At 35.7% G+C, this 26,196-nt stretch overlaps 1 protein-coding gene across 1 annotated transcript in view; it reads left to right on the forward strand.

The window, feature by feature from the left end:
• LOC139708575 (MAM and LDL-receptor class A domain-containing protein 1-like) overlaps positions 1-26,196 on the forward strand; it is a 130,925-nt gene that overhangs the window by 46,935 nt on the left and 57,794 nt on the right. Inside the window, exons 15-23 of the mRNA XM_071620513.1 lie at positions 434-496; positions 2,367-2,432; positions 4,321-4,411; positions 8,411-8,551; positions 9,757-9,876; positions 12,595-12,816; positions 14,297-14,434; positions 15,035-15,306; positions 24,225-24,309. Coding sequence (XP_071476614.1) covers positions 434-496; positions 2,367-2,432; positions 4,321-4,411; positions 8,411-8,551; positions 9,757-9,876; positions 12,595-12,816; positions 14,297-14,434; positions 15,035-15,306; positions 24,225-24,309 — 1,198 coding nt within the window. The remainder of the gene's footprint in view (positions 1-433; positions 497-2,366; positions 2,433-4,320; positions 4,412-8,410; positions 8,552-9,756; positions 9,877-12,594; positions 12,817-14,296; positions 14,435-15,034; positions 15,307-24,224; positions 24,310-26,196) is intronic.

A 26,196-nucleotide genomic window follows, 5' to 3' on the forward strand; every position in this document is an offset into this window, starting at 1 on the left:
TTTGGATAACCTGTTTCTGCCGAGAAAGGAGAGTTGATAAACGCACCCTTTCGTAAAGGTTTTCCTAAAGGAATTTCAAAACAGCTTTGCGTTTATCCATTCGTAAAAATTCCTTGAAAGCTGTTTGGATAACTTGTTTCTGTCGAGAAAAGGAGTTGATAAACGCACAATAAGTCTCCTACCCTACAAACACACAAGCCATGCTAGTAGTTCCATCATACATGTTGTAAAGGCAGACAGAGATGTAATCTTGATATCATCAGTGATATTAAGTATATGTTCATACTTTCCGTAGTGGCAATTAAGACAGAATTAGAACAAGGTGATTATGCCAAGCATTAGATTTACACCGTAAGGTATCAAACAAGGCTTTCCGTGAATGCTTGCAAAAACTCTGAGACTTTTTACACTTTGAACTCTTGTTTCCCTTCAGATTGTGATTGAGGGTATACTGGGTGACTCCTATCAGACTGATATGGCCATTGATGACATCTCAGTTTTTGAAGGTTTTTGTCCTCCAACGCGTGAGTATATGCCCTGTATGACATGGCTTTTCTATTTTCTTTTCTTTTAAGGTTTTGCTGCGCAAAGACCTTTTACTCTGTTTCATAATGTGAAGATAAGTAAACAGTCCTAGACGTCATTGCAAGCACAAAGAGAAAATATTTTTCCAATATAACAAAATAAGTAGAAAATACTTGTCATGAGGCATGGAAGTGTATTTTTTCTCTTCTACCAGTAGAATGAATTACAATGTATGACAGTGCTATTCATTAACATACCTATCGTTATTTACCAGCTGCAACCATTTCCAAGGACACATAATTATAGTAATCTGAAGGGAACTCCTCTAGGTTATTCTTTAGATGCGCATATTTGTTGTGTTGATTATTCATTTTGTTTTTGAAATTTTGCAGTGCATAATTTTGACATTTTTGAATTTTTTGAATTTTTGAAAGTTTGTTTTAAAGTTTCAAGTAACTATGGCTAAATAGATGTGGTTACTACAGGATGGTGTGTACAGCCCACAATATATAATGTCACGGATTTGTAAAAGACATGTCATAATACTATACTACGGAACCAAACAACATCCTTTCCCCTGTGATAGATATTTTGAATTTACTATAATACAGTCCTTCATTATGTACTGGAAGAGTTCATATCACCACATCACGCTTGCAAACTGTTTGTATCTTTTTTTTAGGAGGATGTGACTTTGAATTGAACCTCTGTGGTTGGACACAAGCCTTTGATGATGAAAAGAATAATTGGTATAGGGACATTGGGTCCAATGTTCAACTTGGTGAAGCACCCCTTACTGACCATACAACTGGAACAGTCACAGGTATGCAAATGAACTATCTACACCAATGTGAACGTACAACATGTTCTTTTCTGTTGGTCTTCATCAGTCATGATAAATAAATCCTGCCCTTGTGGGAAAATTGCCCAAAAATAGACATTTCAGTAGCAATAATAGTGTCCTATTTGATATTTATGTGTTCCATATGATCTTCATATATCTATATGCATATGATAATTCATATAAAAAATATGTTTGGAAGAATATTGATTTTCTCAAGGTGTATGGCTGTGAACCAAACTTTAGTTTTGAATTTGAATCATGAAAACTCCGAAATTCCTTGATGGCTTTGATTTTGTGATCTGATATTTCGCATGTTTTTGTCATAAAGGGTAGAATGCTACCACACTACGTCATAGAAGTTCAAAGAAAATGCATTAATCATTTTACATCGAGTCACTTTTGATTAGAAACTATCATTGGTTTGAGAAGGATATATATATATATATATATATATATATATATATATATTACAAGAAAGAGTCTCAAGTACGCCATGGATCCAACGATATTTGTCTTTGCACTGACGAAGGTCTGAGGCAGACCGAAAATTTTGTAATAAAAATTTTTGTAATCGTTGGATCCATGGCGTACTTGAGACTCTTTCTTCTAATAATTACAACATTCGAAGTCCAACACGTGGAAAATTCCAAGATATATATATATATATATATATATATATATATATAAATGAGATTCAGAAAATAACTTATTTCACCTCATTTGTGAAATCTAATAATGTTCCCTTGACCATGCTACTGTCAAGTAAGAACTATCGTATAATTTTTCTTGTTAAGGTCACTTGATGTATGTCAAGTATTTGGTAGCCAGTCAATATGGTGAGCAAGCGTTTCTATCAAGTCCAAGGATTGACCCAACACCCACTGGAGATTGCATGACATTTTGGTATCACGTTACAACACACGGTCCCAACCACAGCATCCTGGAAGTATTTGAGTCAGTATATGAAAGCCATATTGGCCCGTATTGGAGCTCACAGGTGGGCACACAGCCTACCTTCTGGCAGCAGGCTGAGGTGAATGTTCAAGCTGATATGGCATTTCAGGTGAGTGGTTTTTGACTTAACAGGGTCTTCATCAATCTGTTGTTGCGTCCTTATCGCACCAGAGACCCCAGTTACTGGTTACAGCACCCCAGGGTTAGTTGGTACCATATCTTAGATACAACGTAAGTCACAGTGCTCTCAAGCAAGTATTACATGTGTGGCAGATTAAGGGTGACATAATTACTGTGAGCGTTCCACATTTTAAGACTCATCATGCCTGGCTGATCTTTCAGACTGGAATATGATGCAAGAATACTTCTATCTGAACATATTTACCATTAAGATTTTTAAAGTAAATATATACATCACTTGTGTCCTTGAACTATTTACTATAATTTTGAGAGGGAGGTTACCACATGATGAAATACATCATGGGTTTAAGGTCAAGGTCTAAGGTCACTGCACTTTTGCAGAAAATACCATATCAAGCTTCAGTGTATATATATAAGTGCAGCTAGGAATGTGGTGCTGTACATTGGTGGATAGGGTAAGGATAACTATTTTTCACATGATGGTGGTAGGTCAAAGTTCAGTGCAACCTAGTTACAAATTGTCATTTTCCAGCCATAACTTCATCTTGTGGTGTCCAGTATTACTATTCTTGGCTATGAAGCTTACAAACTAATAAGCAATTCAAGATGGATCAAGATCAGAGGCTACCAGACTTCAGTTAAATGCAGTTCTCCAAACATGTAACATGATATCTTATTGTCTGATGAATGCAAACAAATAAGGGAAATGATTGCCTCTGCAGAGAGGGGTCGTAGATCAAACTTTGGCTAGTGTCAAGACCAAACAAAAAAAAAATCATCAAAATGAAGAACATTGTGCATTTATGATGATATGGTGATTTTTTTTTGAGAAACAGAGGCATCCAAGTTGACTGCACAGCAGTTGAATTCAATCACAATCTATTTTTTCCTAATGTGTGGTTATGTACATTTGCCTGCTCTACCTTCTTGTATTGAAGTTTGAATGTTTGCAAGAAAGAGTTGTCAACATTAAAGCCCTACCATACTGACACCAAATGTGACCCTGCACCTCAAAACAAACAAAAAGTCGCCAGACATGAATTTTTAGTAAAGACCATATTCTGAAAGAGCAGACTTTAAGCTTTAAAATGATGTATAACTCAAATCAAATGGATTCTCCTAACCTATCTAAATATTGGAGAGAAAGCACAAACTCAGGAAAAGTGTGAACTGAGAAAAGAGGCTCTGAAGTACAGTGTCTATTCAAGCGCTTAATCTTTACCAAACCGTACTGGCTGTGCGATGAATGGGACAAAAAACAGGAAGTAAACCACCAGAGTAACAACAATGAATGGATTATCAGATTAAATTGAAATTAAGCGTGCCTCATTAACACATTCTGTCCATAATTAATGCCAACTTTCAAAGCAGTAGCACTATCCTTTCAAAAGTTATTAGAGTTGAAAGTGAAGAGTGTGGACAAGGTTTTTCAGAAATGAAAAAGGGATTCTAAAGACACACCTAATCACACTATTCTACCAAACATGTTCGAGATAAACAGCTAAACAAAGCACACTTTCCTACCCGTTTTATGATACCAAATTTAAGCATAATGTAAAAGAAGACCCGCTCTTTCAGAAAATATGAAAAAGTCAAGTTCGGCTAGGTTGACCCATTTCAATTATTTTCAGTCCTCACGCAAAATCAGTGTGTGCGACTTTATGTTCGTTTTGAGGTGCACGGTCACAAATACATGTTATGACTGTGTTTTACTAAGGGCATTAATGAGCATAACAAGCAATGGTAGCACAATCCCTTCCACAAATTTAGATGTAAAAGGAGTAGTCTCAAAATTTTCTTCGAAATAAATTACTTTTTGTTCATACTAATCAAACATTGTTTTCTCATGGTCCTAGGTGGTCTTTGTGGCTACCATAGGGGACAATACCGATGACATCATAGCAGTGGATGATGTTCACTTTGAAACATCAGCTTGCGTTCACCCAGGTAAAGACAATCTTCATTTGATGATAATTTAAATATTATCCACATTGCCTCGTAAGAAGCATCAAAGTACACTTTTTCTGAAAACTGTTTGATGTGTAAAATAAAGTTGGTAATCTCTCTACATTGTATTCAATTCAGCTATAGCTTTTGCACACAAGATCTGCTGTTCTTCCAAAGGAGAGTGCATTGTTGAGAATACAAAACATACTTTATAAACTTGAAGAAATGAAAAAATGGCTTTTGGCTCTTGCAAACATCTCTGTAAAGTGAGTGAAAAAATCTTACAAAATGGGAATGTTAATGGGAATATTGTTATAGTTATCAGTAGAAATTTTCTTGTGAGTAATTTTTGCGCTTGGCCAGATATGAAATTTATTTTGCATGCTTTTATTTCCGTGGAATTCAGAATTCAATTACTGCAACATATGACAAGCAAAAGTATTCTTGTGTGTTTATTTTTGCACTAACTAGTTTCTGTTTGTGTAAAAGGCACAAAAATTCCCACAGTGCAAAAATTTCCACTTTTACAGTAGGAATTGATAGTACATGTATGTATAACAAATTGTGTGTGTGTGTTTTTTTTTTACTTGAAAGTACTACATTACAATGATGCTGTTCCCCAGGTGCCATATGTATCACCCCTAAATGTAATATTAACGCTAAATGTAATATTGACCCTACATGTAATACACCTTAACCCTAAATGTAATAACAACCCTAAATGTAATACATTTTAACGCTAAATGTAATAATCGAGTCAACCCTAAATGTAATACATTTTAACCCTAAATGTAATAACTGGAGACAACCCTAAATGTAATACATGTCAACCCTAAATGTAATATCGACCCTAAATGTAATACTTTTTAACCCTAAATGTAATATCGACCCTAAATGTAATACATCTTAACCCTAAATGTAATATCGACCCTAAATGTAATACACCTCAACCCTAAATGTAATGACAACCCAAAATGTAATACATTTCAACCCTAAATGTAATATCGACCCTAAATGTAATACATCTTAACGCTAAATGTAATATCGACCCTAAATGTAATACATCTTAACACTAAATGTACTAACAACCCTAAATGTAATACATTTTAACGCTAAATGTAATATCAATCCTAAATGTAATTCATGTCAAGCCTATCAAATATAATATATTTAACGCTTAATGTAATCACGACCTTAAATGTAATACACCTGATTATAGAGGGTAAGCAACGCAGAATATCGGGCAAAAGGTCAGGGGGTATACAAAGGAGATAAGACGCAAATTTCTCTCACACTCTTGAAAGAACGGCAGCAGTTGCTTAGACCTGTTTTTGTTGTTTACCCATGTAAAAATCGCACAGTCTTATTACATCCATTGTTTGCTGCAAAGTTAATTAGGTCCATGTGACATAGTTCTTAAATCTATTACCTTCATCATACAATCACATAAACATTTTGTATTCCAATCTTTATTCAGTGTTCATTATTGCTTAGAGTTTTGTTGAAAAAGAAAAAAAATGGGCAAAAGTTAAGTCAGTTTGCGTTACTCATACATTCACATATCATAGGAAAGTCAATATACTAATGGTGACTCAAAGATGATAAAAAAGACATCTACATGTACTTCTTTTTGCTTTACTGGCATTTTTGAATTATTTCGTGTACCCTCCCAACGACCACTTGTCCCAGTTTTGTGTCACTATAAGTATAGTAGTGATTACCAGGAGTAGTTAACACTGTCATGAGGCTAATACTTCGGACAGTGATTTGCTGCCATGTCAATGTGTGACAGATATTTCGTCATTGAAACGTTACATAGATAGTGATGGTTAGTAAAAAAATTGCGAAATCTTTCTAAATCTTTCTAATTTCTAATTTTCTCAATCTACTCGCTCTATCATCCCTTTTTATCAGTAGGTACAGTTATATGGTTTTTTTTTCTTGCAATATTATTCACATTCAGAATTTCCTTGCAAAGAATTTCTTTTTCTTTTTCATCAAAACTTTAAACAAACATGAACACTGAAGGAAGATTGGAATACAAAATGTTTATATGATTGTATGATAAAGGTATAGATAAAAAAAAAAAACATGTTCAATATACCTAATCAACTTTGCAGCAAACAAAGGAATTAATAAGACTGTGTGATCTTTACCTGGGTAAACAACAGAAACAAATCTAAGCAACTATTGCTGCTCTTTCAAGAGCGCTATAAAAAGTTGCGTCATATCCCCTTCATATACCCCCAGACATTTTGCCCGATATTCTGCGTTGGTTACACTCTCTATAATGAGATTTTTAAATTTAGGGTCGTAATTACATTAAGCGTCAAGATGTATCACATTTATAGGGTTGACATGAATTACATTTAGGATTGTTAGTACATTTAGCGTTAAGATGTATTACGTTTAGGGTTGTTATTACATTTAGCGTTAAGATGTATTACATTTAGGGTCGATATTACATTTAGGGTTGAAATGTATTACATTTAGGGTTGTTATTACATTTAGGGTTAAGGTGTATTACATTTAGGGTCGATATTACATTTAGGGTTAAAATGTTTTACATTTACGGTCAGTATTACATTTAGGGTTAAAAAGTATTACATTTAGGGTCGATATTACATTTAGGGTTGACATGTATTACATTTAGGGTCGATATTACATTTAGGGTTGACATGTATTACATTTAGGGTTGTCTCCAGTTATTACATTTATGGTTAAAATGTATTACATTTAGGGTTGACTCGATTATTACATTTAGCGTTAAAATGTATTACATTTAGGGTTGTTATTACATTTAGGGTTAAGGTGTATTACATTTAGGGTCGATATTACATTTAGCGTTGATATTACATTTAGGAGTGATACACCATATAAATCTCATCACAGCTGACATTGTACCATCAACAGAAACAGGAAAAACTGGAAACTCAAACTGACTGTTGGAAGAAAAATCACATTATCTTAGTGTCCTCCTTGGACCTTGTCTGTTTTTGATGTTTTCTGCAGACTTCTTGATAGAATGGTGAAGGTGTAGTACTCCAGATGTCAGTGGGTGACAATATATATATATATATATATATATATGTGACCTTGCACCTCAAAACAAACAAAAAGTCGCCAGACATGACTTTTTAGTTAAGGCCATATTCTGCAAGAGCAGACTTTAAGCTTTAAAATGATGCATAACTCAAATAAAATGGACTCTCCTAACCTATCTAAATATTGGAAAGAAAGCGCAAACTCAGGAAAAGTGTGAACTGAGAAAAGAGGCTCTGAAGTACAGTGTCTATTCAAGCGCTTAATCTTTACCAAACCGTGCTGGCTGTGCGATGAATGGGACAAAAAACAGGAAGTAAACCACCAGAGTAACAACAATGAAGAGATTATCAGATTGAACTGAAATTAAGCATGCCTCATTAACACATTCTGTCCATAATCAATGCCAACTTTCAAAGCAGTTGTGCTATCCTTTTAAAAGTTATTAGAGTTGAAAGTGAAGAGTGTGGACAAGGTTTTTCAGAAATGAAAAAGGTATTGTAAAGACACACCTAATCACACTATTCTACCAAAAATGTTCGAGATAAACTGCTAAAAAACACACTTTCCTGCCCGGTTTATGATACCAAATTTTAGCATAATGTAAAAGAAGACCCGCTCTTTCAGAAAATATGAAAAAGTCAAGTTCGGCTAGGTTGACCCATTTCACTTATTTTCAGTCCTCACGCAAAATCAGTGTGTGCGACTTTATGTTCGTTTTGAGGTGCACTGTCACATATATATATATATATATATACATACATACAGTGCGCAATTTAGAAGATCAGAATTGTTACTAATCATCTAACTTCATCCCCTTAAGTATGTAAGTGATGTGAGGAAGATTTCTCATTCAAAATAGTAGCAGGAATGATAACCGGAATATAATATCTGCATCTTGAGAAAGGCAAAGGAACAACATGTGTAAGTTTGACTCTTTGCATAACTCTTGTTTAGGTCTGTGTGATTTTGAAGATGGTTACTGTTACTGGAGTAACATAAATACTGGAGATTACACAGATTGGACCCTGGACTACGGAGCAACAAGCTCCTCTGGTACTGGTCCTAGCAAGGACCACACATCTGGAACGGAATTTGGTAAGAGGGAAACAGGGTAAGGTGAAAGAATGATGTATGGATGATTGAAATGATTCTATTGATATATATTGATATATATATATATATATATGTGTGTAATTATATATATATGTATATATATATATATATATATATATATATTCTTTTTTTTTTTAAGAAGGTGGTCAGTAGCTGAATGCAGAATTTGATACTTTGTGATATATGAATTAGTGCAATTAAACTGCAGGGTTGGAATTTATGTCCTTCTTGAAACACAAGAGGATGATGCCCATCACATTAAGAATGAGATACACAGTATGAATATGTTAAACAATGAGTGATCAAAGAAATTAGATATTTGACAGGAGTATTGTGTGTTTGCATATACTACTAGGTAGCCATATTTTTGGATCATTTATATCAGCAATTGGTAGACCTTGGTTAAAGGAGTTGTATAGTTTTGGTCGAGACCTAATTTCAAGTTTTTAATATTTTTGGTGAGATAACGAGAAACCTTTTATGAAATATGAAAGAGCATGTGATTCTATGAGGAATTTAACGTTTATTTGATGAAAATTAGTTTTGAAATGGCTGACATATCCAAAACAGAACGATTCTGATAAAGTGTGGGACCCACCTTTTATTATGATCGCTTTGTTCTACTTTGTCTTTGGGATGTTTCAGTCATTCTAAACCTGATTTCATCAAATACACTTTGAATTCCTCTTAAAATGGTATGCTCTGTACTATTTCATGAGTATTTTCTTGGTATCTCGCAAATAAATAAAAGCCCATTTCTCATCTCCACCAATATTGTACTATCCCTTTAATGTCTCAGAGATATTTCCTACAGAGAGAGAGAGAGAGAGAGATTCACTTATATTCCAATACTTAAAATTGATACAAAAATTCTTTGTACACAAGGAGAACAGCTGTTCCAAAGTATTTTGTAACCCTCTTTCATGTGTGCTAGCCTGTGTATGTTCTTGAAGGCAAGGACTTGTAAGTATGCCTTGTAACATTTTAGTAAGAGATGTGAATAAATGAGACTTCTTGATGATAAAGAAAGAGAACTGTGACATCCTTCTATCTTTATCAAATGATTTGCAGGTGCTATCATTGAATTTGTGTGTGATGCTAATATTTTCAACTTTTATGCTGTTTTGAAACATCAAATCCTGAGAAGCTTCAGTTCACTGGTTTTTCACGATCTTTGCCTTTCATAGGTTACTACATTTACCTTGAGACGTCCAATCTGGTTTCATATGCCAGGGCATTACTGGTCAGTCAAATCTATGCCCCTACCTCAACTTGCTTCAAATTGTGGTACCACATGTATGGAAGGAGTGAGTATTTTATTCTTTGTGTTTACACTCTTTCATTAGTTATTGTATCTATCATTCTAGCACTAAACCAAACCAGTACAGAATTTGTTCCTTTTGTAAATCAGAGTGGGTGTTTGCTTGTGGTAAATAACTAAGCGGTTTTCCTCACCTTCTTCATGACAGGACTGTAGTGAAATCCAGGTTACCTCAAGGTCAATGCAGCCAGTGAGTTTCCACAATAAAGTCATCAGTTTGTAGCCATCTCTGGTAGACTATAATGACACAGCCTGTACGGAGATAAAAGTATTGATGGGAGTAATATTTTTTGCTCCATAAACATGATAAATCATTCATTTCAGAGTTTTGGATATAAGCAAAACAGGATACTACTCTATATACCAAGAAATTCATGAGATGTTACTGCGGCTGAAAAATCCAAAAGAGAAAGATGGAGGGAAAAATATTTTCTCTTGAAATATTTCATAGGTCAAATGACCTGCAACAACATTTACCTTTGATTTCTGGCTGACTGAATGACAACTTCACGAAGATATTTGTGTATAATTTTTAATGGGAGATTAACATGGGCAATGTTTTTGTAAAACAGCAGACCAAACAATTATAAAGCTATAGTGAACAATTATTCAGGTCCTTGAACCAAGCCTTTAAAGGTTTGTATTCTAATATTGAAGGAACAAAATTTGGTAAGCATATTATATGAACCTATACCATGTACTCTATGGCACAATATTCCTAACATATTCAATCCAAATTAATGTTGCAAAGATTGTAAAACAAAATGAATAAAACCGTGGAAAGTCATAAAATGTGGATAAGATAAAGAAGAGTATACAAATCTGACAATTAAATTTCATATATTATCAATAAAATATTATGGGGCCTACAATCACACACCCAAAGAAAGTGCAATGATATCTAAACTTTCTTACTTTATCTTGTTCACAAAATATAATCTTGTTGGTCAATAAATAAGAATTTTACAACCTTTCTCTCCCTGAAAACGATTATAGTTAGGAGAGTACAAAACTACAGTAATTGATAGATGGGAAGAACACAACGTATTGAAATAACATTAGAAATCAAATGGAGACTTGTGTGATGAGTACTCATCTTCTCTTCTAAATCATGGTTGTGACTGAGATCGCTGAAAACACGTGAAATCCCATTATTTTCTTGGTTTAGGGCAGATTTTGAAGAAATGAGTTTCAGTGTCAGAGAAAGTCTGCATACAAAGAGAACTATGAATCAACTAATTTAAAGGGTAGACAGTTTCTAGAGTATCTAGGAATGCAGGAATTCTAAATAAACTGAAAGATTACTTCCCCACCAATATATTGCAAATTATATACTCGACTATGATTTCCCCTTACCTCAACTACGGAATACTGGCATGGGGTAACACGTCCCAGTCTTTGCTTGACTCGCTCTTTCTCTTACAAAAGCGCGCTATTAGAATAATTAATAAGACTGGGTATTTATCTCATACAGATGAATTTTTCCATAAGAACGAAATTTTGAAATTGTCAGATTTGTTTTATTACAATTTAGGGATATTCATGTATAAATTATCCAAAAATGATCTTCCTGATATTTTTTTGCATATGTTTAAAAGAAATCACTGTATTCATAACTATCCCACCCGCCAACGTGACGATTATCACCTACCACGGACCCGAACCATTTTTGCGAAAAAAAAAACACCAATTATGTATACAGGGCCGAAGTACTGGAACGATCTCCCCATAGAACTCGCAGGTTGTTTGTCTTTGTCGACCTTCAAATACAAATTAAGACATAATTTACTGAATAATTACATTGCGTAAGTCCATTGTAATTTCCTTCTTTCTTGTTTATGTGCCTTTTCCTGCTGTGTTGGTTGTTGTCATTCAAATCAGTTAAGCCTCTCTGTTTGCGCTCTTAAATTCCTTCACACCAGTACCCCTTTTTGTACCCTAAGACTTCGGAACGCGTGAACAGCTGGCTTGTTGTATTCCCCTTTGTGCTATACCGGCTGGTAATTCTAATTCTAATTCCGAATCTTCTTTGAATGTTAGTACTTGTATGTTCACTCTTTAGGTTTCCCGTATCTCCTCCGAGGACTCGCATGTCGAGTTGTTCTCTTTTCACCATTATTCAAATCATATCATTACACTATTGTCAACATTGTTAAATCAACTGTTCTTACATCTGCAGAATGTGGTTGTCTGTATATCACTATCAATGTATTGAGAAGATTCTGTTAGTGCCTCAGGTATTTTTGCCTTTCATTTTTGTTTTTCTTTATTTTGGTCCTACGTTGCATCCGTGCTCCTCATCTTTACACTCTGTTCAGAATTTGGGACCTACGCTTAACAAGCTCGCTTTTAAGTAGGTTCCTTCATATTTCTTTAGCGTTATACATAGAACCAAACGTGCGATGATTGACCACTATATGCTTTACATTCTTACATTAATTTACTGTACATCCAAGCCGGATATTATGATTCACTATGTTTTTTTTATATTTGATGTACATTCCTTCATTGAGAAGTATGAAAATAAATTGAATTGAATTGAATTTACTGGATGTGTATTTTCCATGAAGTGCTATTCAGATGATTGGCAGGTAGAGCAACGTATTAAACAATAATTTGTGAATGAATTATATACACAAAGAAAATAAACATTGCATATCGGAGGAAGGTTTCAAAATTTGGCTGTGTTTGCTCTGTCTGATAGCTGTAGGATCCCTCAGTGTCTACACACAAGATGCTTCTACCCAGGCACGGTCACTGGAGTGGACAAAGAGTGGTGACCAGGGTGATGTCTGGTTGTCCAGTGACATCTCCCTCTCCAGTTCCACATCTTTTACCATTGTACTGGAGGCAACAGTTGGCAGTCCGGGCTTTGGAGACATCGCTGTCGATGACACATTTGTGTCTCAAGCTGGTTTTTGTGATTGTATGACTCATGATATCTCACTTCATTTGTGTATCATGTTAGGAGTGTAGTGTGTGTCCACTTGTTATAATTATCAGAGATGTGAATGAAATATGCTCTCAAAAGTTAATCCACAAAAAGTACAAATTGAGATTATTCAATGTGGATATGGGCAGTGGCGTATCTAGGGGGGGGGGGGGGCAAGGGGGCACGTGCCCCGGGCGCCACTCCTTGGGGGCGCCAAAAACGAAAAACGAAAAAAAAAACGTAGAAGAAAAAAAAAAGAAAAAGAGAAAGAAAAGGGGAAAAAAAGGAAGAAGGAGGAGAAGAAGAAGAAGAAAAAAAACCTCGCCCGGACGGGGGTAGGAAGAATGGGGGGGGGGGGGCAGAAAACCAAATCAAACATGATTAAAACAAAAGATGATGATACGCGGACAAAATGACAATGCATATTGTGCTTACACAAGAATTCCATGTTTTGTAAGTTGAAATAAAAACATTTTCGGCTCGCTCTCTTGCCAAAATTTATAGAAAAAAAGAAGATATTAAGAACAAAACGTGATGATGACGCGGACAAAATGACAATGTCTATTATGTTCACACATGTCATTTCATATTTACCAGGCAAAATGTCACACGGAGCAGCGGCTGCAATTTCATTCGTTCTGAAGGGATCTACATAAGGCCGTCACTCTATCTTGATTGGAATTGTAAGATCTAATAAACAAAAAATGACAAGAATTCCCTGTTTTGTAAGCTGAAATACAAAAATTTTCGGCTCGCTCGCTGCGCTCGCTCGCCCAAATTTATATGAAAAACAAAAACAAAAACAAGAGATAAGAATAAAATTTGATGATGACGCGGAAATATGCAAATTTCGGCTCACTCAAAAAAAAATTCTGCTCGCTCGCTGCGCTCGCTCGCCAAAATTTATCCAAGTTTATTACATTCAAATCCTTCTCAAAAGACCCCTTTTAAGTGCTCGAAAAAGCATATCATGTGGACTTTTTCAAAAGTACCTAACGGGATGGGGTTGTTGTTGACCACTTTTTCAGAAATTAGGGGCGCAATTTTCGCGCTTGCCCCCGGGCGCCGTTTTCCCCAGATACGCAACTGGATATGGGTACATCCCTTTGAGGCATTGGAACATTGGCTGGTGATATCTTGACAAATTAACTAAAGATCTGAATTCCTATTGAAAATCCAAGTCTTCTGTTTTGACTATTGTGCATCAAGTGTGTGAATGTTTCAGGCAGACACATGACTCTCCCAAAGTGCAGTAGTAGTCGTTTACACCCCACCATTGATCGTCAGGTGACCTTTACTCTCTCACAATTGTTAAATTTCAGTCAGTGATTTGTAGTGACTATCACTGATTAAGTTGCTAACCTACATTCTATTAATTAAAGATATCTTTGAAATGAGAATTGCCATCATGTAATTACATTCTTTACATGTGCTCAGTAGATCTGGTTTGGTTTGTGTTTCATCAAATCCATAGATGTATCCCCACTGACGTGTGACTTTGAGGCTGGCTGGTGTGAATACCAACAAGCACAGGACGATGACTTGGACTGGTCAAGAGCTGCTAATGGCACTGTCATACCAAGATCAAAATCTGACTCTTCCACAGCCTCAGGTCAGAGTGTGGAATACCTTGGCCTCTTGTGTGATTGAGCACATAAATGACATTTAGATACAGACACTTTGCAGCTGTCCAAACTTCGATGCGCTTCGATGTGTGATGCTGTGAATAAAAATGACAGGCATACATTCAGTTGAATAAAAGAGTATGGGGGGGAGATTGAAGTAAATCATGAATTCTGCTCAAAACACTTGCACCCTGTTCAAGTTCTGAAATAATTCCAATCACCTCACTGTCCCCCCCCCCCCAAAAAAAAAAAAAAATCTGGGAAGGAATTTTTGAAAGAAATTTGATGTGTGTACTTTCTGGTTTATTCACTCTCTTTCTCCTTCCCCTTTTCAGGGCAAAAGTATGTGTGTGTGTGGAGGAGGCAGGGGAGAGGAAGAGGGCATAGATACATCAAACTTGTTCTGTCTTGGTAATCATTTTGTAATCATCAGATTTTGTACCAGATAGTTGAGATGGAAATTTTAATTGTGTCATGGTGGTGTGTTAAGATAAATGTATATGATACAGTAGTTTAATCCAACTATGCACAGGATATTCAAGCTCATAAAATCTTGTATTCTTTTTGGTTACTTTGTGCAAAAACAGAATACTATGCCAGCATCCACGTGAATAATTCCCACACTGAAGGTGAGGAGGCATGTATATACAGCCCCCTGGTGGAGACTTCTGCTAGGCAGTGTTTAAAGTTCTGGTACTACATGTATGGGGATCATGATGTGGGTATGCTGAATGTGTACCTCAGACGAACCAGTGCACTGGCCCAGGATCTTGGGAGCCTAGTATGGCGGACAGACAGAGATGATTCGGCAGACTGGTTTAATGCCCTGGTAGCATTGTCTGAGCCTGTCAACTACCAGGTAAGAACTCGGATCTCTTCTCATCCTTTTTGATATGGACATTCATTTAGTAGAACATAAAGTGAAACTGTGAAAAAACAAACTCTTCGAACAAAGTGAATCTCAAGTGAAAAAAAAAATGTTTTGGTGGACACCTGATGAAACAGCTATGCCTCTTGCAATGCTCTTAAAGGGCAAATAAACTATAATACATGCAGTGTGTCAATGTTCAATTTCTGAAAAAAGCATGGTAAATATTTAGTGTGAGCTAAATGTACACTTTCAATGAGTTTGTTTCACCCCAGCAGGGGATGCTTCATGTCAACTTTCATCTTCATGTATTTGTTTTCGATAGAAAACAATTTGTAATAACCTGTCCCTTTCTTGCATGTCGAGTGCTGTTCGTTATTCGGAAGGTTCGTTGATCCGAAACACACAAATTCCCTATACCTAGAGGTTCGTTAATCCGAAAATGAAAAGGGGTTCGTTAATCCGAACATTTGTGGCGTTATTCTGGAGGTTCGTTGATCCGAAAATGAAATATAGGGTTCGCTATTCCGAAGGCCCGTTAATCCGAAAATGACCTAGGGTTCGTTATTCTGAAGGTGTTTTAATCCGAAAATGAAATATGGTTCGTTATTCCGAAGGTTCGTTAATCCGAAAATGAAATAAGGCTCGCTATTTCGAAGGTTCGTTATTCCGAAGGTTTGCTTATCCGAAAATAAAATAGGGTCCATTATTCCGAAGGTTCGTTACTCCGAATATATGATAAGCTTATTTATTCCGAAGGTTCTTTGATCTGAAAATGAAATAGGGTCCGTTATTCCGAAGGTTCGTTAATCCGAAAACGAAATTAGGCTCGTTAATCCAAAAATGAAATGAGGTTCGTAATTCCGAAAATGAATAAACTCACTGTTATGACAAAATACGTTGTCGTAATCAAAAAACTGCTTGAATATTACGCAATGAAAATTCGATATTGTGTCTGGGGAGGATGATACAAGTGTATATTTTCAGGTAAAGCATGTCGTGTTACGTGAAGAAATGGCGTAGATCAACAATCTTGATTTTAATTCAGTCTGAACAATTATTAACCTGAGCAATTGGATTTACAGCGTAGGGGACTGTGTGATTTTTCTACAGCCTATTTTCAGACACCCTCACATTTTTAATGATAATAACGGTAATGACGTCATATTACAAGTTTAAAATTAAGTGCATCATTATGCCCCACCCTCCCCAAACTGTAATCGGGATCTTCGACATGCAGTGGCTCCGTGTAAATATGATCTCACTTCGTCCACCTTCATAATAGTTATTTTTCAGCACTCGGTATCATATTTACTATGCATGATAACGACCAATATAATCGCCAACGTCTATACGTGTATGTTTGCTTGTTTGTTTGTATTTTAATTGTACCAATATCCAATGAAGGGCGTGTTTTGTTTTTGTAAGGTGTTTGCAGTTAGTCCCCTTTTATTTTGTGTCTGTGTGTATGTGTGGGGGTGTCTATTGATCCTCTGGGGTATTAGTGTCTTATAAAGAGATTTATTTCATACAGGCGAGGTATTCTAAAGGGATAGTCTAGTTTTGGTTGAGTTGGGAGATTCAAATTTTAACTTTTTGCAAGATAATTAGAAATCACCTGTGAAATTTAAAAAAGATGCAATTCTAAAATAAATTCAAAGTGTATTGTATTAAAATCGGTTTAAATGGCTGAGATATCCAAAAAAACAAACAAACCAACAAACAAACAAAGTAAAACATTGGGCCAAACAAAAGGTGTGTCCAACGTTTTATTAGGATCCCTTTGTTTTGAATATCTCAGCCATTTCAAAGCCAATTTACATCGAATAAACTTTGAATTCCTCGTAGAACATTGTGCTCCTTCATATTTCATAAGAAGTTACTCTTTATCTCACAAAAAAATTTTGAAACCTGACGCCCCATCTCGGCCAATATTATACCATCCCTTTAATTTTGAAAGCCTTCCCTTTATTTTAAGATGGTGACCGCGGTCCCCCCCCCCCTCAAAAAGAAAAGAAAAGAAAAAGATCATATGTTTAGAGAAGGTGAAATGCATGCAAACTGATAACTCGTTTTTTTTTTCACTTCTAACAATGGGTACCGTAACTTGAATATCCAAGCAGTACACATAAATATGTGTCCAAAATCGGGTTTTACACAAAAAAGTTGCAGTTTCTTTTGGTAATACGTAATACATCTGGTGTCATGCAATGGCAAAGGCTATCATAATGGAGTGTAAAACCCAATTTACTTAACTTTACGAAAGCTAGAACTGATACAAAGCACTGGCTTACATTTTGTCAGTTACCATAACGATATGAATTCCATGTGTTACATGTCACACAAAAAAGTGGAGAACTGCATTTAACTTCTCATTGAATTCATGCAAAAATAATTTCTTGCCCAGTGACTGATCGGTAGGACAAGTTCTATTACATTCCACTCTTCACAGTGAAGCTTAATATTGAAAGAGTTGTTACATTTGAAATCTGCTTGTTTAGTAATATTTGATTGTTTATTTGTTTAAAAGCCTTTATATTTACAGTAAGTCCACGCAAGTGTGATTTTTTTCCCCTGCTTGAGACATGTTAGAGTCGCAGAATATTGTAATTATTTTAAATAATGAATGTATTATCCTGACAATGATGAAGAAGTGAAGGAGAGGGAGGGGGCGAGCTCATCCTCCGGAGGAGAAAATACTTCTACTTTCATCGTTAGTATACATGTACAAATGAAATTACAAATTATGACGGCATTCTATGTGGCCGATAAAAGTTTGTATGGAATTGCATGTGTTTGTGTGTGCCTGTTTACATGTGTGTGTTCGTATGTGTTTATTTGTCCAAAAAGAGTATGAGTATGCTAGCATCCCCTTTTCAAAGTGAACATGCCTCCCCTGAATTGTTATGATGATGATGATGATGATGATGAATTTTAGACTACCGATAAACGTGAGGCTATAAGGCGACGATAATGGGGGTGCGAGCGGATAAGATGGGCATTTAAACAGTAATTTCAAAGGTTCTATGTACTTCACCTGCATACACACACTCTCACATGTGCACATACGTATCAACGAACGCATATGACAGTAATTACAACACTATATTTTACTCTAAATTTTACTCTATTTCCGGAATTTTAAGAGTCTTATTTTATTTTCGGATTTACGAACCTTCATTTTCGGACTAACAAACCTTATTTCTTTTTCGGATGAACGAACCTTCGGAATAACGAACCTTATTTTATTTTCGGATTAACGAACCTTCAGCATAACGAACCAATTATTTCATTTTCGGTTTAACGAACCTTCGGAATTACGAACCCTGTTACATTTTCGGATTAACTAACCTTATTTCGTTTTCGAATTAACGAACCTTCGGAATAACAAACCTTATTTCATTTTCGGCTTAACAAACCTTCGGAATAACAAACCTTATATAATTTTTTTGGATAAACGAACCTTCGGAATAACGAATCTTATTTCATTTTCGGATTAACGAACCTTCGGAATAACGAATCTTCGGAATAACGAGCTGTAACCTGCATGTCTCCCCCGTCAGTTATTGACCTGATTTGCCAACGTAGTCACTGTCATTAAAAACATTGTTTTAACCTCCATGTGTAAACATGATTACAGACTGACATAGGCTCGTATGTAGAAGAGCATGATGTAGTTTTGTCGTAGTGACATTGTTCAAGACGAATTACTTAAGTGCTACATTGCAAAGCTACCAAGACAAGAGGAAAAATTCTACCAAATTAAACTTTATAGGATAGGAAATGTGGGTAGTACACATAATTGCAGTCTTCAGACAGGGATGTTATGGTTGTTGCTCATTTATTCATGAAGCAGGGAAAAGACCTGTAAAACAGGAAAGGTAATCATTCAATTCATCATAATACATGTGGGTTACATCTCATGTGAGTCTGCATAATTTGTATTTCTGAATTAATATCAATGAAATGGAATTAACTCAACCAATTCCTTTTACATTCAGTTTATGGTGATATAATAAATTCCTCAGCGACAGATACAAGCTATTCATTAACATTCTACCTATGTATACCACCCTGAATTTACAGAGAATAATGAATTGAATTTATGTTCCGATAACATCGTCTCCTGATTGAGTGTAACTGAAACATAGATATAAATGAAGCAACAAGTACAAAATTATATACCTCATATATATGTGTATAATTATATCCAATAAAATACTGTCCATGCCACATATTTCACGAGTCTAAATTTTCCCGAATCGTGAATTCCTAACAATCTTGCGAGTGGTTAAATTTCCATTAGTGGAGTCTTGTACTGAACGATGTTGGCGATAATGTTGGCGTTATCAATAATATAAAATCTATATTTCCAAAGAATATATTACGTATACTATACTCAACCCTTGTACTACCCTATCTCAATTATGGCGTTCTTGCCTGGGGAAACTCAGCAAAACTATACCTGGATAAATTATTATTACTCCAAAAACGGGCAGTGAGAATTATTTCTGGTGCAACATCACGTTCTCACAATAATGAACTCTTCTATGAAAATAAATTACTAAAAGTACAGGATATATATTTTATGAATCTAGGATCCATTATGTACAGCTCGAAGGATTCTGAATTTCCACAGGTCATTTCGTCACCTTTTGTTATGAATGAACATGTGCATAACTACTACACTCGGCAGTCTTCTTCTTACCACCTGCCATCCATTAGAACCAATTTTAAACACAATACACTTGCTTTCGCTGGACCAAGATATTGGAATTCTTTAGCCTATTCTCTTCAACAAACCATAAGCCTCAAAACATTCAAATACAAATTAAAACTAAATCTTTTGAGTAAATATGTTACGATGTAACTAGTTTTTTATAATCCTATACCAAATATCTGGACACTTTTACCCTATAAGATAATCTTATAATCATTTTTATATGGTATATCATTCATGTGGAATTCCTATTCATTTTAATTCCATCGTTTATTTTTCTCTTTCTTTTTTCTTCCTCCTCTCTCCCCCTTTGGTTCTCACTTTATTTCCTCTATTTCTCTCGTTCTCTACCTCTCTTTCTCTTTCATTTTTACTATCTTTAAGATGTAAGTATGTATAAGTTATGTAAATATGTTTCAGGAGTCTGTATATATGTTATATTCTCAATCACTCTGTACATAATTATGAATGTTACTCGTTGAATGGTGACCTACAAATTTTACAAGCTATGCTTTTAGTTGGGTCACCCCATTTCTGTTTTGTATAGTAACTCTATATTCTGTTAATTCATGCTGTTATATTACTGTAATATTATGTGTCAATATGTAATCATCAATGCAATGCAATGTAAATGCAAATGCAAAAATGCAATGTAAAATGCAATGTACATGTAAATGGAAATGAAATGAATAAATTCAATTCAATTCAATTCAATTCAACGAAAAAATGTACACGCGAACGTCACATCCACATAGGGATCAAAGTCAATATTTTTGAGTGTCTGTATTTTCGCGAATAGCACCTGACTCGCGAAATTCGCAAAAATAAAAACCTTGTTAAATATTCAGTAATCAATTACCGCTTACATTACCTTTTCCGATAATCACACATCACTAGAGTATTAGGTCCTACTTACTATCAATAATGCTAATACACCATTTTTGCTTTCAGATACTTCATCTGGAATTAAAAGCAAAGTAGGTCTACAATTAAAAATATCATATATTTATATATACAATAGATACTTTTGAATGTATTCTGTTATGGTATGGAATAAAAACTGTTAAGCTGTTGCTCACCCAGGCTCAACAGCTGTCTTCTACCGATTCCATATGCCAGTCTCGTGGAAACTGAAACCTGTGGGCAGGTCCAGGCTGGATAAATCAAATAGAAGTCAATATATTACAATCATGTACAGTGCTATGTACAGCACTTTCCTCTGCTTGTCATTCAATGGGTACAAATTTCCAACTCTTTCATCTAAAATATACAAAATGTAAACTTAGGTATCCGGAATTTCATTTGCCAAGTGATATAAGTGAAATGCAAATTAACTGAATGTGGCGTACAATACTAATTGCCACTGACAGTACCTTACTACAGTACTCAAATTCAACTCAGTTCAAATCTTCACATTATGAATTCAATCTCTTATCCTTGCTTCTGATCATAATATTCCAATTTGAAGGCAACAAAATAACATCTGACTAATCTAAACAAAACCAGAAAACTCACTGACTACTTCCCAAAATACATTGTAGCTGTCTCAACAAAATACCACATACTTATAATTATACAGCGTGTCCCAGAAAAAACAAAACCGGGGTTCCATGCAACTTTTTACTATCGAAATCATACATTTTCCTTATGAAGTATACATCAATGGAAAGATAAACTATCTTCTTTCATTTGATGTACAACTTAATGTTTATGCATGACTGAGTTAGAACAATGAACAGTGGTGCTACCAAATTTTCATTTGCACGCGCAAATGGTGACTTTAAGTGAATTTTTCAGACTTTTAACGTTACGTTTTCGAAAAACAAAGTTCATTAGCCAAATATTCATATTTTCTTCTTTCATATGAGGCCTAATGCTAATATGAATAATGCATGCTTGAGAAAAATTTGCATGAAAACATGCTTCATTTCAACTGATTCTCACGGAAATCGAAAAACAAGCATTCAGCTCCCTCGACTTAACATTAAACAATGGGCTCATCTGCACCATTGAATTCACACAAACAACAACAGTGCTACAGTGAATGTTGTTTGGGGGGAAGGGGGGGGGGAGGTATTTACAGAGAATGCTGTATGAGACGGAAAACCCTTTCTTGTCATTTATTTAGGATAAGCTATGAGACATAACCAAAATTATTGAAGACTAATATCGTGAGTGTGCTCAGGCTGCACGCAGTCCAATGGCTATGGGAAATCAGCATTACAACAATGGTAAACATTTTGCTGATTTTGTACCTCAAACTTGTTTTAGTGTTTTCATTCCTCTCTACATTTCCCTCACGCGTGGTTAATCCTTCATCACTGACAGGGTTTTGAAGTTTTTGTAGGGGGAGATGAAGTAGACAGAGAGGGTAAATTACTTTATTTATCACTGAACTTGTGCTTCTAACATTTCAAAGGTGCAAGTGCAAGGTGCAGAAAGTCGTCTTTTTTTTGGGGGGGGGGGGGTTGAAAGTTGTTGTTTTTTTTCTGTCCGTTTCTCCCACCTCACCTTCCCAAACATTCCGCTGACGAACACCGTTTGCTCTGTAGTTAGCTGCATGGTCAGGCAACCACATGATCATGTTGCTAATTTATGACCCTATTCACAACTTAACCGTCAGTAACAATCTCTTTTACCTCCGCCCTTCATGTCTGTGTAAATTCATGGAAGCATGAAGACTATCTGCCAAGTTGGGCATGTCGGGAAAGCTAACTGGCTCCTTATTTACTATCTGGGTAAAATGGAAGTATATTTTCAAATTAAGTTTCCTCGAGTAGGCGTTGATCATTTTTTACGCATGGGATATCATATGAAAGGAAAAAGAATGGATATTACGGCTATGATTCTATTTTTCTTTTTTTTCTTTTTCTGCAAAAGATTGCTGAAAAAGTCTGAAAAACTCATTCAAAGTTGACTTTTGATCGTGCAAATGAAAATATGGTAGCACTACTGTCTATTGTTCTAACTCAGTCAGGTACGAATTTTGAACAATGAGTTGTGCATCAAATGAAAGAAGAGAAGTGAATCTTTCAATCCATGTACAACTCATAAAGCAAATATGTGATTGTGATCGAAAAGAATTGCAATGAAACTCGGTTTCGTTTTTTTTTTTCCTGGGACATGCTGTATACTATCATACAAATTGCTGACACAGGATAAATTCCATTCACATATGTTTTATTCCATATACCATAGAAAATTGCAGGAATTATGGCAAAAACCTATTCAAATTCACAATAAGTAATTCCACATACCCGATGGCTGCCACAGTGGCACTCCCAGGCTGATGTGATGGAGCTTCCGACCAGTGACCTCACGTGCACATTGGATATTGCAGACTGAAGCAGTTCATCTTTTAGCAGTTTTCTCAGCCTAAGCAGTGGTCCCTATTACCCTCATGTATTTTTTTTATTATTATGCATTATACACAATGAACACAATTCACTCTATAGTTGACTACATTGAGTCTTATTTTCTAAAATACAAGATTGCACTCCAAGTGCATGCCAGCCCAGAAAAAGGACTACCACCTGTTTAGTTTCAAGGGGCACTGTACTGGGGAGTCATTATGGAAGCTGACTTATTTCCTACAATTAAAATTCAGCAAAATTCAGTTCCCTGACAAAAACACCCATCTAAAGCCACCCAATACTATGAAGACAGCTCAAATAATACCATTAAGGAATAGATATTGACATCTTATTTGAATTGAAACAGAAACAGTTAATTACTTATTCATATCTTCACTATTTTCTTAGTTTTTCTGCTTTCAATCAAAGTAATTCTTTAAGGGATGGTACAGTATTGGTGGAGATGAGATTTAGGCTTTTAACATTTTTTGCAAGATACCAAGAAAACACTTATGATATAGTACAGAGCATACCATTTAAAGAGGAATTCAAAGTTTATTTGATGAAAAGACTTTATTAAAATCGCTCTTTTTTGGATATCTCGGCCGTTTCAAAACCAATTTTCATCAAATAAAGATTGAATTCCTCATAAAATTACATGCTCTTTCATATTTCATAAGAGGTTTCTCCTTATCTCACTTAGGAATGTTCAAAACATGCATCCCCACCTCAACCAGTATTATATAGTCCCTTTAAAGACGTTTTGAGGGTATAGATTTCCTACCTGGAATTCTGAAGTTGTCAATCATAAGACACCTGTTTCTCTCACTTGACAGGTGGTATTTCAGGCCATAGTAGGAACAGCAGAGGAGGGGGATATTGCTCTTGATGACATCTCTTTGATTGATGGTGACTGTCCATGTGAGTCATATTTGTATTACTTGTTATTCATGAAGATGGGCAATAATTCCAGCAGTCAGGTTCACTCAATAAACTTTGTTCGGTGCACTTGTTTTTATTTACTCTGATAGTCAGTTTGATTATTCCCGTCCATGCAAGCAGATGGTATGTAAGTACCTTCAGAGCTTCACTCTCTCCCAGCTTCCACATTTCTGGCCAAATTCTCTTACATTTCTTCCATTTGACCATGCTTAAATGATTCATAAAAGCCATGTTCACATGGTCACTCTTTCACTGATGATGTGCAACTTTGCTGTTCTTATCCATTGATAATAGGACTTGTAGTTAGCTTAAAGGAGACCTCCGGAAGATTTTCAATTTTTTGCATTCGAACAGCTATAGATTAGTTATACTGAGTACAGAGTTTCAGAATTTACGATAACTGGATGAAGATAAGAATATTTTTGGAATTCATAACAAATTGCAAAGAACAAGCAGGGTGGTCCACAAGCTAGGGGTTTTTGCATGTCGCTGCGGCATGCTAAAGTTTTTGCACGACATCCTTCAAAACGTGCGACATTCCCCTCAATCACCCTCATGAACACGAGAAACATTAGCACTCTTTTTTTTCTTCTTCTTTCTTTTTCTTTTCTTTTTCTTTTCTTTTTATTTTTACCACACCACGCAGCATGCATTCACCCCATCACATACTCGCTGAACACAACCAGGTGGTCACTCTCAGTCATAAATTTCTCCGGACACCCCCGTCATTCCAGGGCTATGATTAAAAAAAAAAAAAAAACCAAAAAAAAAACCCAAGCTTAATAGGGCGGGTGGCATTGGATGTTGAAATGTGACATATTCTGGACAGCAGAATGAATTATTAAAAACAGCAGGGCTGCCAACATTGGAAACTAGTTGAGAGTGAGACTCCCATAGGCCAATGCTATAATTTAGGAGTCAAAATGAGTGAGACCAATAGAAATGCATTCAAATGACATCAAGTTTTAGAGTGAGAAAGGACCAATATGAGTGAGTCTCACTCTCAATGAGTGAGAGTTGGCAGCCCTGAAACAGTCAGTGTACTGTACTGTAGTACAAGTTCAAGATGTCCTTGTCATTTTTCATAGCATCCCCATTGAGGAGTATATCATATCAAAGGTATATTCAAAAGGTCTTAGGAGAAAGAAGACGATATATTAACATTTCAAGAACAATTTAAAATCGTATGTCATAATAAAATATAATAATTTTTCAAATATATTAATGATTTTTATCCTGGCATTGCAGAGTGATCATGGTGATCAAAGTGTTCAAGATAAGGCTAAGATAGCACCAGAGAGCATTTAGAACCCTATAAGAGCTGGACCCCGGCCGCAAGAGACTTCGCGCTTCGCGCTCGTGATGTGCGCTTCGCGCTACTTTCACGCACAAGATCACTTTTCCCCCTGCAACATGCTAAAATTTCAAGTTGTGGACCACCCTGAACAAGGACGGTGACATGGCAGCCTCAGTCACCATAAGAATGCATAAGTTGGGACTCAAAGCAGATCAAAAGAAGAAGGCATGCATAGATTATACACAGGTGAACTCGCAAGCAAGCGGTATTGTAATGAAATGATACTGCTGCATTTCTGAAATAAGTGAGCCTCCTAGGTCATCATCCTTGTTCAGTGTGATTTGTTGAAGGTTTTTCAAAGAATTGTTTCTCTGCTCAACAACCACAATAAATTCCACAAATCTATACGTGGAGCTGTTGATTTATGTACTACATGATGTGAAATTATGAAAATCATCTGGAATGCCCCTTTTACAGTGAGCTACACTTGATGAAGATACAATTGACCCTGTTTAATGGAGACCATGCATATTAGGCACAGGTGTTCAATACAAGAAGTAATTTTGTGC

This window comes from Diadema antillarum, unplaced genomic scaffold (genome assembly GCF_040938485.1).
Source record: "Diadema antillarum isolate AM-2024a unplaced genomic scaffold, OU_Dant_1.0 seq00001349_RagTag, whole genome shotgun sequence".
Taxonomy (NCBI): domain Eukaryota; kingdom Metazoa; phylum Echinodermata; class Echinoidea; order Diadematoida; family Diadematidae; genus Diadema; species Diadema antillarum.